Below are 19,676 nucleotides of genomic sequence, written 5' to 3'. Positions count from 1 at the left end.
AGTATGTTTATTGTTTATATGTGCCTAAAATGTATATTTGTGTGACTGAATGTGATTATATGACTGCGTTAGGTTAGGATAGTATATATGGCCATTATTTACTTACATCTATGAAAAATCAGTTATGTTATAAATTAAAATAAAATGCCACTATGATTTTTCACGTTCGCTGTTATAGTGGTATAGAAAATATAGTGACAATATTATATTATATAATATATATATATATGTATATATATATTATCGCAAGGCGTTGAGATTAATGCGTTACGTCATGTTCAGAAAATAAATAATAATAATAATAAAAAAAAACCAACATCTGTCACGGCTATAAGTCTATCTTCCCACAAGAGGGTCGTGAGACAGACCTCTCCGCGAGCCTACTGCTTATACATACATACATATATATATATATAATTATATTATACCCGAAAGACGTTTGGGAGGGGGGAGCGGGGTATAAAATATCCCTTTGCCATAACATACTTTTTATGTCAACATTTATGTGTGGTATAAAATTAAGTGTTGTGATGCACTGTAGTAGTCACATACAGACCATATTGTACAATACAATTGATCATATTTTGAATATAATGTATAATATAAATATTATACACACAATAAAATGATAATATTATAATATTGATAATTCTTATTTTATATAATATGTGTGTTGTAGATTCTAAGTGAAGTGAAGAATACATTAATTTTGCAATAATATGTGTTTCTTATTTATTTATTTTTATATTTGAAAATACATTTTCAAGTAGATAAAATACTCTAATCATCATCTTCAAGAGAGATTTCTGGTAGAAAATTAGATTTAGTTGATAAATTTGGAACTTTGGAAGGTCCAAATTTAATATTCACATAACTTTTTATAATAATTAAGGGGGGGAGGGATAAAAAACATTTATTAGAAATTTAAAATTAGAATGAATTGACCAATTATAAAATTTAAAGGTATATGGACATATGGTTGTTATCTAGGCTTTAGGCATCTCAGAGGTTTTTATTGATATTTAAATTTTTAAATTAATGTTTATTTTAAAATTTATAAACAAATTATAGCTTCTAAATACTAATAACTTGAATAGTAATTAAAGTATCAAATAAAGTCTCCGAAATTTGTTATATTGTACAATTGTAGAATGGAGACAATAACACACCTGCGTGTGACGTCCTCTTAATAATTGTGTATAGCTAATTCCATGTTGTGGATTACGATTACTCGACGTTAAATTATTGTTTTCGATTATTTATCGTAAAATAATTTTACTGTTTATGTAAAATATTAAATAATTAGGTAGGTACCTATAGCTAAAATAGAAATAACTATATTTTATTCGTACTTCGTATAGGTACTACACTATATTTTCCACAGACTGTTATGTAATAAGCTCAATATTATATAAATTATAATAAATATATACCTATATATATTTAAAACAAATTTTCATTATAATATTTTAGTTTCAAACAAAATAGTAAATTAATTAACTAATGAAAAATGTATGTATTATATTATACTTCCTAAAGTAATTTAATTAATGTGTAAAAAATTTTTCAAATGCGTATTTGATACTTTATCGTATGTTTTAAACGCTTGAAATTTATGTGCCGTATATAACGAATTATCATTATATATTTCAGGCACGTCATCATTGGATGAATTCGGTACACATATACCATATAACCTATTCTTATTCACTTTTTTTAATAAGTACCCATGTTTAGTTATATGTCTATGTCGTGTATATATACAGAATGGATGATTCACTAAACTCACCCCAATTTTTTCTTTCGACATTGAATAAAAATATTAAAATATTGATTTTTGGAAATTTTTTTGAAAAATTTGAATATCTAACTGATATGATATTAACTGATAATATAATTAGGATTGATAAATAATAAGTATAATAACTTATTTTACTCACATTTTTCGATATTTTTTCGGTTGAGAATTATTGGGAATTTTTCAACTATAGATGAGTATGAATATCTGCGGATCAGTGAATCCGTAAATAACGTAAGACACTCATTATTTAAAAAACTATATTAACGATTTTGTAAATAGTTTTTTTAATATATTTTAAGTCTTTTAAAAAACTGATTTTTTTAACAAGAGTTAAAGTCTAAAACAGTAAAAACCATTAGCACGACTATAATTACTAAAAAGAAACTTATTTTATTTATTTTTTTACCAGTTTTTATTATTTTTCTAATGTCAACCTTTTAAAAAAATGTTGTTTCGTTATGAATTTTAGTTATTTAAAAGAAATATTTTAAAAAATATTATTGTTTTCCAAAGCTATACAAGTTAATTTTTTTTAACCTGGTTAACTTAAGATTACCTATATATAAGAAAAGTTAAAAATGAATACACAATATTTCATTAAAATGTTAAAATTAAATTAATTTTTTAACTCATTAGTGCTCAGATTTAATATGGTATTTTTGATATAATAACTCATGATTCTTACGTTAAATGGATCACCCCGTAGATATATTATATTACATATTATTATAGTATTGTACTTGATATTTTGATATACTGTTTCTTCAGCGGTGATTGTATACTATAATAATTAAAAAATGGTCACAGGGATCACAATTCACAATCCGACCGTATAAAGCATACTGCTGTAGGGCCGGGATATAGATTTGCCCCGGTGTCTAATTAGAACCAAATGCCAGCGTGGTAGATGTGGAGTATCGTCTGTTGTGCTCTATACAAGTGATGTAGGTACGACCGATGATGGCGGTGGACTATGCGCACAGTATCACAATGTATATGGTGTTATATACCTATATAATATAATATGTACGTTATATACTTATATCTTATTTACACGAATACATGGCGGGATAAGAATATTAAAAACGCCGCTACTGCAGTTGAGTTGTGACGGGGCGCACATAAATTTCGGTTCGTTTTCAGCTCATTAAATACGTTTAACGATTGCACTGGCTGCACAAACGGGACAGACATTGTTTTTAATGATCTTTCAATATTATCTTCCCTTTGCATTCGGTCCGTCACCGCTTTAATTAACTCACCATGGTAAATAATAATAAGTTATAATATATTGTCAATGCTGCACACGTATTTATTATATATATATAGAAATATCTAAATTTAGTCATAAATCATAATCGATGTTGTATGTCTATGTATGCTATACATACACTATACAGCGTAATGTATATGTATATAAAAACGTATTTGTGGATAATTAGGAATACTATGACTATCGTTAATATTCGATTTCAAAATAATAATAGTGTAATATACGCGTTTTAAAAAAAAAATCACTTCCTAACTACAGCTTTTCCATTTAAGTACGTTATCTAGCACGTTATCTAGGAAGTTTAACATATTATTATTTATATAGACAATGATTCACCAAACATGCTAACTCCATGATTTATCATTTAATAATTAATATTTAAGTATACCTTGTAATGAATTTTTACTCAGATATTATTAGATTTTGTATACCATTATCCTGTGGCGATACCAACTTTTGTTTTTTAATTGAGAATTTGAGAATCACCATTTATTTCTGTGATTTGTTAAGTAATGTTTTTTTTTAAATATTGATATATTTATATTAAAATTCGAATTGGTGTAGTTTTTGAGTTATTTAACTTTCTATACCATAAAGATAATTATTATAGATTCATTATAAATAATTTTGGAAAATTGTATAATGGCTATGAAGCTATGATGATTTTAAAATTTTAGTAGTTACTAAAGTAGTACTAATTATAAATTAATATTTCCTAATGTATGTTAAAATTGTATAAAATATATTTTACATAAAAAATGTTTAAGGACTACCTATAATAAATGCCAGATTAAATATTAAGTATGCATCTATATTATTTATAGTTTTGTTTTCGTAAAACCTTTTTTGAGTATTATTATATTTAGTAGATATATATATATATACATTCTGTTAACATTCAGAAACTATTTGTTCGAATTTTGATTTAGATATAATATAGCCATATAGGTACATCAAAATGTTAAAAATAATTATCTGCTTCATAATTTACACTAAAAAAGGTTGGTTCTAATTAAAAAAAGAAGTATGTATCTCCATAGGACACTTATATTAAATGACGTAAAAAATCTTATTTAAATCTTATTTTTTATTTGAAAATATAGTATTTTAGGTACACTTAAAACTTCTATGGATAAGAATTTGATTACATTTTTTATTAAAGTAAAAGATTCAGGTGAGCATAATTGAAGAATCAACCTTAATATTTTCCATGTTTGAAAGTTAAAAATAGTGGAATTAAAGAATAGTTTCAATGTATATTATAGGCAACACACATGAAAATCGTTTTGTACCTTTGTTGACAAACAAAAATTGTATTATCGTAGATCCTATGACAAATGAGTCCTGATCCTGAATTTTGTTGAAACTATACGGTAATACTTACAGTAAAATTATTAAATTATTTTAAAATATGAATTATACTACATCATTACGTCATTATTTGTTGTCTTATTAGTATATTATACATTTATATCGTTTTATAGAATCAAATTTCGAAATGCTGCAATCTTACATATTTATTTTTATACGTGATTTGAATAAAATTATTTTCCCCTCTTTTGCCAATCGACGCATTATTGTTTTTCAACCATAATTTTTATTCATTGGCAGAAGTTTTATTTTGTAAGAAATGGCAGGATGGTGTTGATAAATTTAGCGCTTTCTAGAATCATAAAAGGCTCACAGGAAGTCAACATCATCGGTCACGTCCGGTTTAATATTTTGTCCCCTCTTTTTTTCGAATTTTTGTCTACGCGTTATACGTACACACGCGAAATGCAATCGATTGATCTGCCCCCAGGAATGGTGAGACGCGAATGTATTTTTAGACACTATTACTAATCTGAAGGCATGTGAACGGCCTCCTCCCACCCAACCGTGATCACAGACGAGGTTTTGCAGTAATTGAGAAAAAAATTGTCCACACACGTATAGAAAAAATAAACTTAATAAAAAATATATTTATACACTGGTGACTTTTTGTACATAAAAATAATAATAAAAATAAAAATCGATAAAAAATATCTTAACGTTTAAAAAGTATAAAAACTAAACATAATTTTAAATTAAATATACATAACATATACTAAATAGGTATACATATATATAATGCAAAACTGCAAAAGGAAATACTTAGTTGTATATCAATACTTTTCGATGTACAAACACCCCCACCCCCATGTGCTAATTTAAATGTTAAAATTGTTATTCTTGATTGACGTTATTCCATTCGCCTTCCATTCTCCACACACTAAACGCATAACTGAGTTGTTCATGAGCAACGTAAGTGCAAGATCCTGTACCGGAAGATCCTTGTTCTAGAAAAATAAATAAAATAATAACATCAATAAATGAGATAAAATAAAAATTTAGAACATATTGCATTTTAATTTGATACGCTTTTAGCTAGAACTTATTTTTATTTAGATGCTTCTTTTAGGCTAGTGTTACAAACAATGTTTGATATACAAGTGAGAGTATACTGGGAGAAGATAAATTCTTATTATTTTTGTATTTTTTTTTCAAAATGTACGAAATACCAGATACCATATCTTATTGATTATTTTATTATTTATAATTATTGTGATTTATTATAAAATATATTAATACCAGTCAATTGACCGATAAACGTGGTTCTATAAATTTTAATATATATATTATCAGTTAGCACTGTTATAATATTGATCGTTGTTTTTGAATTTTATTTTAAAAGGTTAAGTCATGAAGTTCATATAGGTATATAACGTGTTACCTAATCAGTATTATCGAATGATCTTGGTTATTTTAAATTATACATTTTTAAAAGTAATATAATATAAATGTTTGCTTTAAAATAAATTTTGTTTTTACAAATATAAATATTTTTTTTATATAATAAAAGGACGTTTATTTTGGTGGTAGGGTTGGGACTGTTGGGAGGGTGGATTAAACGGGCTAACAAAATATAAAAATCATGGAGACATTTTCCCTAATTTTGTTTAGGTTTTGCCAATTCAAGTACCTATGTTTAAAAATATTAATTTATTATAATTTCAAAAATTAAACAGCTATATAGATACATACATTTTAATAATCATAATTAATGTAGCTACTGATTAATTATTATATATATATATTTTTCTTTCAACATAACTGACTATCTACTATCTAGGCGACTAAGCCGACTAGCCATTTACTATCAATACTATAATTTCTTTCATTCTTCTTTGTTGGTCGTAATATGTTTGATTAAGATTTCCATTTCATTTTGGTTTCAGATCCATTTTATTTCTTTTTGCTACTACATCTAACCACCGTTGCTTCGGTAGACTACGCAGCCTTTTTTTATTTATATGGTTCACAGGTACTATCGCAAAGACTCTTTATTATACTATTTTTGGTACTCCAAATATGGCGTGCCTTGCAGTTTAACCTCTTATCATTTGAATTAAAATACATATTATTACATATAATAAATATAATAATCTTACCTAATGGCTATAGTTAAATAATAACATGATACATTTTAACTAACTTTTATTTTTGAAGTACCTATATATTATAATAGACTTTAAGCAAACACTATAATGGTTTAAATTATTAAAAATATGTATAATAAATAAGTATATTTTTAATATTATTGTAATTTACAGTTTTGACTCGTAATTTTATTGGTATTTTTCTAATAAATATTATTTTCATAGTTCATAATATATATAAGTACCTATCGAAACTTCCTTTAATCTGAACGCATAAACTGTTTACTCTATCCTAGTTGGTTACACTTACTATAAACAAACAAAATAACTTAAACGCATTAGTATGTTTATCAGTGAAAATAAATTTCGGATTATTGCCAGAGATTTTAAGTTTATTTATGCATTGCATTAATTTTAAATCATAAATATTTTTTGTGTAGGTATCAGTTATAACTCGTATTAACTCGTATTACTTATAAGGATAAAATATTATTTGTCGAAAAAAACGATGTACAGTAAAACATAGTATAAAATATTATTTTTATATTCTATAATTAAAATTTATTTGTATGTGTTTATACTGTATTTCTATACTCATAGATACAATTGCACATTTATTTAATTCTATATTCGAGTTTATTTATTGTATTTTATTAGTATAAACAGCCAAATAGGTGATGTCCTTTGTAAAGAAATACCTATGCATACAATTTAAAGAAATACAAAATAAATTTATAAGTTTGCATATAATTTCATGACAAAAAAAATCCATAAAAAATATTAGGAAATAAACAAAATTGATAATATAAGATACGGTTAGTTGGTAAAAATAGGATCAGAATTAGCGTTCGACATTATTACAATAATCACTTAAACAGCTTATTTGATAAGTAATTGGCGCGGTAGCGTAGGGATATATAAAAAGTTGGGGTAAAAATTAAGTTTACAAAAATATTTTTAATTTTATAACATTCTACACATTACACATTCAAACCCTAATAATCCAGCATTTATATTATTAATATTTATACATTATATTATGTATTATTTTATGTTGTTATACATATCTTTATTGCACACCAATGTCCCATATCATATATACAATACTAACTTACGTAGATATGCATCTTAAATAATAAGTACATAATAATATATACTAAAATATTTAATATTCTTATAGTTATCTATTTTTATAAATATGTAGGCAACCAATAACCATAGTCACAGCGAGTTCAATCAAATGATAAAAAAAAATTATCAATATATTGATAGAATAATATTATTAATATTATTGTAATTACTGATTTATTTATACGGATTAATCGTATTGTATACGATACTATAGTATTGTTACTAAAAGTACTTGTTGTTCAGCAATTGTATATTTTTCTTTAAATGTAGACTATAAAAAAAATTACTTTAACAAAAGTGGAAGTTATTTAATCTTTATACTGCTGTATGTTATATCATCTACATTATATATATATACATATAAATCGAAAAACACGAAGATATTATTTTAGTTTACCTACTCCAGTATAGACTACTCCCTATAAAACCCTAAATCGTGTCAAACGTGACTTTTTTCTTATTTCATAATAATAGACCGAGACCGCATGCTGTAATTTTTTCCCTTTATTTATTATTATTTTGTAAATCGGCTGTGACAGTGAAGGGACATCGCAGAAACAGATAATCCTATTCAATAACTACTATATACATGCAATGTATGCATGCATATTGACTTGAATATGCCCTCGCGGATTAGACTCTCAGCGTAATTATCTAAGGGTCTGAGTAAGAAATTACCCAAAACATATATTATTTTGAAATGATTGAAAACTAAAATGGACAAATTACATCCGTAACAGAATGAAAATAATAATGATAGTAAATTTTTCCATTTAAAAGTGAGTTTTGGGTAGAAACGTTAAAAAACAATGGTACTGCGTGTATTTGTATATTATGTTAAATACTTATACGGCTATGTATATTATATTACATTATATTACATTATATTCACAATAATTGTGCTATATAAGATGAATAATAATATGTAACTATTTTACCTATAACCTTTATAGCTTTATATACCTTTATTATAATTATATTATTTAGGCACGAAATTAATAAATTAATATTCACCAATTAATAATTTTATTATGCATACGAGTATACGAAATCATAGTTTTATATTTATTTTATACCCAGAACGATATGAACAACTCACTTCTGTAAAAATATTTTAAAAATTGAAATATGCTTAAAACAGCCAGTATACTAATTATTAATTATTAATAAATTAATCTGTCCTGACTTATATTATAGCCTATAGGCACCCAAAAAATAATAATTCCTACTTCGGACTACTTGTAAGTTGCAATTAATATTCGAGATAATATCGTTATGTGGTTTTTATTATGTATAAATATTTGTTTTCATAAGAATAATACACATATTAGCAAATTGTAATAAATGTATTTAATTTACTGCGAATACATCTTATTATATCTTTCATAACTGCAATTACACCACCGGAGTTAAGAACCTCCAATTTCTTAAAGTTTCTTGGGCGACATGTTCTCAAATGTATCCCATTATTAGATAGTAAATATATACCATATATAGTAATATTCAAAGTGCTAAAACACTTACCGATGGAGTGTTGAGAATCTGAATCAACATGTCCCACCATGGGCACTTCTTCCGTGTTGGCTTTATGTAGTACCTGGTATAGGAAGTCAATGTACCGCGTGGCCAACTTCAACGTTTGGATTTTCGATAGTTTATCAGAAGGAAGCGTGGGTATGATCTTCCGGAGAGACGCGAACGCTTCGTTTAGACTCTGTGTCCGTTGTCGTTCCCGTACATTGGCCATCACCCGTTGGCTTTGCATCTCTTCGGGCGTCTGTGGAGATCGTCTCCTCGATTTCAACGGCGTTTGAATTTCTTTCGATCTGGACGATCGTTTCTTTCCTGCAATATGAAATATTTCTGGTCATATACGTATTACTTAACATTGCACTCGTAAAGTTTACATGTGTGTAACAACACTGCGGAAAAATATTGAGTATGTATATATATATATATATATATTATTCCTATATAAATTATAATACTGTGTTATCGACGTGTTTTTTCACTACTTGTAGCAGTATGTGTGAAATTTATCGGTTATAGCTAATTATATTATATTTCACTCAGATCGTTTCGAGATAATGTTTTCATTATTATATACTGCAAAAATTTCGGACTTAACTATTTAAGCTTATAGTCGTTATAATCGTATTACTTAATATAGAATTATAGCTGATAGGATTTATTATTAAATATTAATGCATATTCGTATGGAAAGTTTTATTATAAAATAGTTTAATAAAGAATAACTATTTTACATACTAATTTTTTATACGTTAAAAATAATCAATATTAATTCATTAAAAAAAAAAAATAATTACAAATAAAAACATAATAGGTGTGTTTGTAATTATTATGAACTTGGTAATAATACGTATTATTTTCCAGTAATTTAGTTTTTAACTGTCACTTTTTATATATGATTTTTTTGAGTGGATAATTATTTTTTGGCGCCTTAATCACGTTATTATATATAATAAACGTTTTTTGTTGATATTCAAATCAACGGCTCATACACCTGCAGCAATACATTGTAAATTTTCATGCATGTGCAGCATTGTGTTGATGCCAATTTAAATTATACAAATATAGTTAAACAGTTATATTATCAAGTTCATTATAATAATTACAAGTATGTATTATGTTTTGATTTATTGATTTATACAATTTTTCTCTTTTAATGGGTTAATATTCTTTAATATACATAATACATATTGGTATATTATATATATTTTAATGTGTTTTATATCTAATTTAAATATATAACTGAAATCAGAAATACTTAATAAAATACAGCAAATAGTTTGTGCTGTATGTATTATGATTTGGAATTTATACTTTTGTTCTGATAATTTCACTATATCAATTATAAATATTATAATAACGTTATAATAGCTTTATGATTAATTTGATTTTAATTTTAATATTAATATTATAGTTCATTAATTGCATGGGTAGTTATAGACTTATATTATGGAAGACTTAAATGAAAATAAGGGATGATGGAAGTAAGGGACCTAGACACAGTTTATTCAATACCAAAATTCATAAACTTACAAAAAATACAAAACAATAATGTATTGTGTAAGAACAATATATACGTTAGCGTTAGACATTTGTAGATATAATATAATAGGAAGTTATAAAAAAAAATTATTTTTTTCTTTACATATTTTTTATAACTTTTAAACGTTTAAAAACTATAAAATAATAACATTAATATTTATATAAACGGTTATTTACTTGGAATAATAATAAAAAGGGGCAATGTAATTTTTTAGTCAATATTTTGTGGAAATTTGTATTATTGCGTTGGCTACTTTTGAGAATTTTTACAATGTAATTGATTGAAAACAGTTAGTTTTAAACGTCTGTATCAAATTTCAAAATCGCGGTACTTATATAATATATCATATACACAATAAAGAACACTATAGAGATACTCATATATTGCTGTTAATATTATATATTGCATATGCAAAAGTATGCAAACCTTTTTTCGGTCTACCGTGTCATGTTCCAGACCGGGTGAACTGCTGCTACCACCGCCTCCACCGACTCCGATATCGCCACAGCCGTCTCTACCACCGCCACAGCTGAGGTCTCCACCGATTCCGACCTCCACCACCGCCGGCACCGCCACCGCCCAACTCCGCAAACATCATCGTCATACTCAGACTTGACCACCACAGATCCGTAGTCGCCATACGGGTACACAATAGGCGCATTGGTGAAACTGCTGCAAATCTTGTGGCGTGTGCCAGCTGTACGGTGACATGAGGTAATCGCCGTTGGGCTTGTACGCCGAGTCCGAGTCCATCATCATTTCGACGACCCGCGTCCCTTTTTATGTACCTTTATCGAACCGCGGAAATCGATTATCGTGTGCGATCTATATAGGTAGTTGTAACTGCGAACGAAGTTACAGTTATTATTCTAGGTGTATTATAACGCGCGGGACATCGACATCGGTAATTATGGTGTGTGCAGCGTCCGGAGGATAACGTACGTATATGACATGTATGATGTTATGTAAACTCCCGAAGGGACTGCAGCAGTCAACGACGACGACGACGACGACGGCGACGACTATATTATAACTATGGGATCTCGACCGAGAGAGAGATATGGCGGGCGGGTCCTTGAACGTGCTCTAAATTAAGAACTGTACGGGGCGGGGTGGGGGAGCGTCCCGCAGGGTAAGACTTCGACTGTACGCATATTATATATATAGTTAATACCCCCCACTCCGTGAAAAAATATATTATATTATTTACCGTCGTGTGTGTGTGTGTGTGTGGGTACGTATATTGTAATGCCGACCGATGTATATACACTGCATCACGCAGCAACACGCCGGCGTGTATATACATCTGTGCGCGCGGGAGGAGCCTCTCTCGGACCACGGCCGTGATTGATGGCCGACGATCGAGACACCCGGCTTCTCGTATCTTGTCTGAACGCCGCCGCTACCCTTAGGGACACGCATGCACGTGTGTGTGTGTGTTATATATATATATATATCGTGTGTGCGTGTGAGTTTGCGCACACACCCCCGCCGTGCCGCCATTCCGATGACGACGTTATACACTGTATATTATATATTATATAGCCCGAGACAACTTCCTTTTCGTTGTCGAGCGACGCCGCCACTGCTACCGCACCGGTTTACACTGTATTTATACCAATTGGTTCCTAAATCGGACCCACGTTCGTTTTCTGCCGATCACTCTTAGCGTATATGTATAGTGCCTGTATGCATATACCTAATTGTATATAGATGCTGAATTACCGCCGGCTTCGCCCGAGATGATGTCAAGAAACATATATTTTAGGATAATATTATACATTTATATACGCGTAGCCATTGCACTTAAAAATTAAAAATTTATAGTTAAAAACACTGGTTTAAAAAATGGCGAAATAATGCACTAAGAAGAGTATTTATTTGCAGAAGTGACTGTGAAGAAAATTTAATGGAATTTCGCTGATATCTTATTGCAATGATGAATCTTGAATCCTGCAGATATAGTATTAATTATTGCTGCAGTTTTGCGGTTATAAATGATATGATTGTATAATATTTGATATATATATATACCTATAAGGATATTAAACGTAATTATATTTTAAATCTTATGCCTTTTTTTCATACTACAAAAAACCCGCTTTTGATAGTAGGAATAATACCATTGGTTCTACAACTTTATACTTGGACGACTAGTAATTACAGGTGTGGTCAGAGTAAAATAACTATACGTTTTGTTGATTCATACATTTTCATACTTCCGTTCTATGAATGGAAATAGCAAAAGTTATATAGAAAGCTATTTAGTTATTTGTATAATATGTATCACTTATGGTTTGTAGGTGCGTCTAGGTGGAGGAAGGGGGCTTTAAGGGCGCCCTCGTGAAAATTTCTATAAAAAGAATGAATATAATAAGTGAGATTACTCACTATATAAGTATATCTACTCTAATTCTTTGATAGTTATTATTGTTGGTTTTTAAGATTTTTTTATCTTAAAAAAAGGTACCTATTCTATTTTTTTTTTTATTAATTATTGTTCTTGATATGAACGTTTCTATATGTATCCTTTGTCTTGATTCCCAAAAGTCTTATACTTCAGTTTTACAATGTAATATACTGTAATTATTCATTGGTTAACTGATGTAGTGATATAGATTGAAAAAGGTGAAAGCTGCAATCGAGGTGCACAACCCACTTTGCATATTATATATAATTTCAAGATTAACACGAGATTCATATCAAAATTTCTATACGTGTTATATAAGTATTAAGGCTCAAAAAAACAGTATAAACAAATATTGAAGTTTATATAAATATTTAAAACTAATAAGAAGAATTCGGCAAAATTATATATAAATATATAATCATTGTTCGAACACGGGATACCTTTCCCGCCATCGGTTCAACCAGTCCTTCTAAGGTGATGCGACTGTAGGAAGAAAGTTCGCCAACGTTTGTCAACGTCGCCGCTCCGTCGCAGCCGACACAACTGTCCAGTTGCTCGTCGTTTTGTTTTTTTCCGGCGTTCGGACTTTGCGGATCCTTTTCCGCACGTCCGGTCGCGCGGATGCGCCATTTTTACGTGAAACTTTTGAGTGCCAGTGTGGCACCTCGACAAACAATTTCGTTTGGTTCACTGTTTTTTGCGTCTTTCGCGTCTTTCACGATAGTTTTGTTAGTTCGACACCCCGTTCGAACGACACGTTTTGTCGCCGACGACAAGTCGTACAAACCGCGTGGTTTCGAGTGCCCGCGGTCCGTCGTCGTCGTTACGTAAATAATAGTGTTTTGTAACTTTGTGAGGAAAATCAGCGTTACCTGGTTACATCACTCATCTGGCATGTCGTTTCAAACCGCTGTCGCATTTCCAGCGTAGATGACCGCGGTAACAGCTCAGCTGCATTTTCCCGCAAGGCCGCAACCGCGCGTCTACCGTCGAGTCATAATCGCAGTCGTCGTGGTCATTGGTAACGTTTACTATGTCTTTTATATAGTGTAAGCTCCCTCTTACGGGTGGAACATTTTTTGCTAGGTAAACTACTATTATATATTTTGTTTATTTCGGGCGCTCATTATTTAATTATTATTATTTATTGTATACGTCAATCTGTTTACTTATTATAACTTTGTGCGCATGGCGCTTTAAATTGATTATATTATTATTATACCAACCGGCAACCGGTGAGTAATCCTTATATTCCAACATATCGCAAGTCGCGGACGACAACCGCTGTCCTCGTAGGAGCGGTCGCAGCGCAACAATCATACTAAATGTAATATTATAATTGTATAAGTTTTTGTTTTTAATTCATAGTAATATGAAAAATATTTATCTGTAAAATTAAGGTTGTACCTATATTATTTAAAAGATAAATTTAAAAACTGTTACTTATATATGGTACAAAAATTGGTATTATTATGTTATAAGAAAATATTTAATGTATGATTAAAATACATACTATTATATTGACAAAACGTCCGATCATTTTATCAATGGCGAATAAATGTATTTCATTCATACCTACAATAGTCTACAGGTATAAATCAGGTGGGCCAATCGGAGTAATTTTGTCAGCCATCTTTACCTTTACCACCTACACCTGTACTTCAAGAGGTAAGTATTATAACTATTACTGTTGAATATAATTTGTCCAATGACACACATTTTCGAACCCCTTGTAAGATATGGTTAAAATGATTTTCAAATTACAAAGGGAACCCCCGTGCAGAGGGTCAAACATAAAACATGTTATGATTTTATATTATATTCGGCATATTATTTGTATTATATACTAACGCATAAGTGCGTCTTTGTCGATCTCTTTCTCACTACTTCTCTCTTTCTCGTTTCCTTTCAAATTCTAAGAAACGTTGTTTGGGTCGAAAATAACCCTAAAACTGACCTTCAAACCAACTGGAAAAAGAATGAAAGAATGTTTGGTGTTATCCATAAATAAAAAAAAATAATATAAATTTATAATATATATGAGACATACATTATTATGTAATTGTTACATGTATATAATACATTAATATCTATTATAAGCAACAATGCAATAGTTTTAATTTAAACACTTTTAATTTAAAAGTTATTTTATCTATTTTTATAACTTAACGTAAAGACGATATTTATTCATTTATTTGACATAATACCTACAGCAACATTAGCCACTGCAGGTTTTTCTTCCTCGAACGATTCATATGATCCTGATCCTGATTGTGACTCATATGATTCATCAAGTTTCTCTTTTTTGGCAGGAGGTAGTTTTTCGCCAATTTTGTTGTTATTCGTAGTTTGAAGTTTTTTGTTTTGTTTAACATTTTCGTCAGATAATTCGTTTGTATCGTAATATTCAACAGTTTCATCTGATAGTTCAAGGAGGAGTTCACCATTTGTCTTATCCTTTTTGTTTGCTATTTGTTGATTTTTAAGTTTTGGTTGTAGTTTGTTACTGTTTAAATTACTATTTTGTTGTTTATTAGGATTAACACCTGTTATTCTAGTCGATGGTAATGTGTTAGCAACGCCATTTTTATTTGGTACTATATTTCGAGGTGAAGATACAGTTAATCTGTTCGCTGTTTTTGGTGTCGTTGATAGTGATGGTACAATTTGTAGTGGTGGTGCCTGTGTTAATGTTTCAATCTGTGGTGTGGGTGAAATAAGTGGTGATGCCTGTGTTGGTGGTTTATTAGTTTGAATGATAGGGGCATCTTTAGAGTTTAAGTTTACGGCATCATTTTTCTTTTGTTGTTGCAATAAAAGATTTAAAAGATCATTACATTCTGTAAACGTACTAGGAATTTTCTTTTTAATTTCATCTAACGCTGTTTCTAACGGATTTCGAAGAGCTATAAAAACGTTACTTAAGTCTGGCAAATTATTAAATATTTTTGCTTTTAGATCCTTAAGATTCTCTTCTTTAATAAACGGATAATTATTGATAATTCTGTCAACAATATTTCTCCAAATCTAAATAAATAAATAAAATATAAATAATGATGTGTAAATGTTGCAAAGACTTAAATTTATTTGAAATAATCCATTTTTTTAATTATAACTTAAAATATTTATCAAATGCTATAGTTATAAGTCTATACTCTATATCATAGTTTATCTACTTAAATATTTTTTCCGAAGTACGAGTAGGTACCTTATTTTTCTTATTTTCATCTGAAGTATTCGATGCTGAAGTACTTGATGTTGGTATCTATTCAAAAAATATTGCAATATTTTAATATTTTAAACATTATAATAAGAATAACTATTAACCTTAAAAATCAGAACAAATTCCACTAGACGCTATATTAAATTTTAAGCGCAGTGATGAATGTATTGGATAATTGGGTTTACAATGAAACATGTTTTTTATTTTTGTCATTTAAACTTCAATTTTGAATAGAGTTTTCAGACTGTCAGTAGTAAAGTTGATCTAGTTTATATATTGGAGATCGAGAATTTTTAATAAATAATCAGAAGAAAAAAACTGGAAAACTGGAACATTTACGAAACAACATGTTGAAATTTTTTTTTTTTTAAATTAAAAAAAAATAACTGTTCATACACGACATTTAAACTAAATATTTATATAAGGTTTTTTTAGACAATATTATACATTATTAATCATTACTGTAATTCAAATATATCTAAAATATTTACAGTAACAAATTTTATTTTACAAATGTTTGAAGTTCAAATTTGGGCAAAATTAAATATTTAAACAAAAACAACGATTTTGCTTCTAGTAATTTTAATTATTTTATTATAATTCAGTAAAATATTAACCATAGATAATTGAAAGGTTGAAGCTTTTCGTCATTAATTTTCGCGTATTTTTTCAAATATTTAGATTTACTATAATTCTCTTACATTATCCTATATAACTATATAATATTCTTACAGTGTGAAATTTTCATGTATATTAAGTATATTAATATTAATAATTATAATAATAATTTAACGATAAATAATAAATAGGGCTCGGATGTTGTTGCATTTGCATCTTTTATCCATTGTTTGGGTTGTTTTATAGGAAATTAATTATTAGTTTTAACAATTAAAATATTAGAATTTAATTGAGAACAATAAAATATTAATTTTAAAAATACAAACTAATAATCACACAAAATCAAAATTAAACAATAAATAAGTTATTAAATGGACGGTTTAACTTTTAAATATTTATAGTATGATGGGGCACATAATATTTTTTTGAATTAAGCTGCTATTATATAAGAGACTATAATTTACAGTATTTTCATGTTTTCCGTACAAATTTTGATTGTCAGTGAGTTGAATCGAAGACCTATTTAATGTGTTCCGAGAGTAGAATTTTTAAGGGTATATATAGGTTTAAATATAGATGTCTTAATACATTTTAATGAAAAATTGGATTCCCTCATTAATATATACATCTTCCTTAAAAATCCTTATTAGACAGGTCACACGTGTTTTCTTGCTTTATAAAATCTCAAAAATCTCAATTTATTCTACCTATGTACTTATTATTTTTAAAAGTTTAATATTATATAAGACAGCTACCTATTGGTAAACATCCTTAAAAAACTTACGTTCGTAAAATAGGTTTAAAATTCTATACTCACAGTCACAACTCACTGTCTTGAGATTCAATAACTTTGTACGGAATACCATGGATACACTGTATATCTGCTGTAAGTAATATAAGTACACAGAATTTAAATCTTAATTATATTTACCAAATTTTGGATAACATTGTTATTGTCCAATGAATTGTCTATGTATTCGTCGCTCAAATCGCGACCAATACCATCAAAAACGTAAATAACCGGTGGTGCACACTTGCAAATTCCCTTTTCACAATAACCGAAGTCGAATCCACTATGCTTGAAATAACAACGAGCTTTGCATATTGATCTAAAGCAACTGCTACAGACTAAATTACAAAACATAGTTTTAATTCAATTAAATTTTAATATTTCTTATTTAGACTTAAATTAAAGTTGGGGTTCCCAGTACAGATTTCTTCGAGTGCGCCTTATATGTGGCTACAAACCTATACCGTTATAATTTAATAGATTACAAATTACTATATAGTGGATGTGTTTAACTTGACTGAATGTTAAATTATTGTATACGTATACCTATGACGTAAACTATAAAAACCTATTCTAAGCGAAGAAGGTTGGTAGATAAATAGTCGTAGGTACCTAAGAATATTTTATGATGTATTAGGTATATTTAAATTACTATATCTCAAGTCGATGTTTTGGTTTTTTTTTTTAATTTGGTGGGTTGTGATGGGATGAAATCATTTTTTCCAAAAACATCGTAAATCTAATGTACTGTAGAATGTGAAAATAGGTTTTGAAATAATTTATAACACGCCTAGTAAATATTTTATGAAAGTTTTAAATCTCTGATTATTTTCCTTTCTAAATTATAATAAAGAAATAAATCAATTTTGTCTAAAATTGGTTTGCGTAAAAATTTCCGTTTATCCTCTTTTTAATTTTCCTTAAGTTTTAAGGGACATACTTAGCCTTGCAGAGTATTAACTAATTCAATTTGCTACCAGCAACCAACCTAAAAGTTACAGGTTGAAGCAAATTGTCTGCTCTAAAACGTGATAACAGACATAAAATAAACATTAAGTCTATAAGTAAGTAGGTACGTCCTAAGCGCAATTATTCTGAAATTTCAATAGATTATAAATTATAATAATATCACTATGTATTCTTGCTCTATTTTATGATATGAAGTATTATTTAGCCTAACTTAAAATATGTTTCTAAATTTCATACATAATATGCATTACCTATTTATATTTTTTTTGATAATATATTTTATTTTAACTGCGTAATTTTTACTAATACCTGTATATTGTAAAATTATATTTAAGAAGGATAAGTTTGTATCATATACGTTTTAAATTAATAATTTAATTTACAATTATAATATAATTATACTTTGTTAATTTCAATAGATAATATAGGTAGGTACATATATTTTCATGTTACAAATGATACAAATTATAATATTAGTACTATAGTAATAGTTAATATGCATAATAAACTGTACATTTAAAATCACACCTAATGTCGACTCAAATTGTCTTAAACTTAATTTATTTTGGTATTTTCATTTCTGAGAATAAAATATTGAAGTTTAATAATTTCATCTATAATTAAAAAAGCTTACATGTCACGTTGATAATCAGTATACAGCATATTGTTTTTAACAAAAATGATTGCATTGCTTTATTCATATTATTATAATATTTAAACTAACTTAAAAATAATCAACCAGTTTATTACTAAAAACTGTTTTGAACATTAGAGCAGTTAGGTGTATGAATACTTTTAAATATTATTTTTAATTTTTTTTTAAATAATAAGTACTTGGTATAGGTAATTAAACTAAGTCTGTCATTTGCACATTTGTCGTTTAAAATAATTATCTTAACACAATTGTAAACTATAGTGAAATGTTTTATT

General features: G+C 28.1%; 2 protein-coding genes across 2 annotated transcripts; both read right to left on the bottom strand.

The window, feature by feature from the left end:
- Positions 1–5,004: 5,004 nt before the first annotated feature.
- On the bottom strand, positions 5,005–11,587 carry LOC132922486 (twist-related protein 2-like). Its single transcript, XM_060986044.1, is given in 6 exon segments — positions 5,005–5,392; positions 9,188–9,510; positions 11,164–11,286; positions 11,288–11,316; positions 11,318–11,404; positions 11,406–11,587. Coding segments are annotated over 6 exon segments (765 nt in total). The 5' UTR covers positions 11,496–11,587; the 3' UTR covers positions 5,005–5,279.
- Positions 11,588–15,169: 3,582 nt separating this feature from the next.
- Positions 15,170–19,534, bottom strand: LOC132922468 (uncharacterized). Its single transcript, XM_060986011.1, has 4 exons — positions 19,381–19,534; positions 17,919–18,115; positions 16,355–16,411; positions 15,170–16,173 (listed from the first exon to the last, which is right to left on the bottom strand). Exons 1-4 carry the CDS (start codon positions 19,445–19,447, stop codon positions 15,334–15,336), a joined length of 1,161 nt encoding a protein of 386 aa, XP_060841994.1. The 5' UTR covers positions 19,448–19,534; the 3' UTR covers positions 15,170–15,333.
- Positions 19,535–19,676: the final 142 nt, after the last annotated feature.

This window comes from Rhopalosiphum padi, chromosome 2 (genome assembly GCF_020882245.1).
Source record: "Rhopalosiphum padi isolate XX-2018 chromosome 2, ASM2088224v1, whole genome shotgun sequence".
Classification (NCBI taxonomy): Eukaryota; Metazoa; Arthropoda; class Insecta; order Hemiptera; family Aphididae; genus Rhopalosiphum; species Rhopalosiphum padi.
This window is presented reverse-complemented; position numbering and strand designations above follow the sequence as displayed.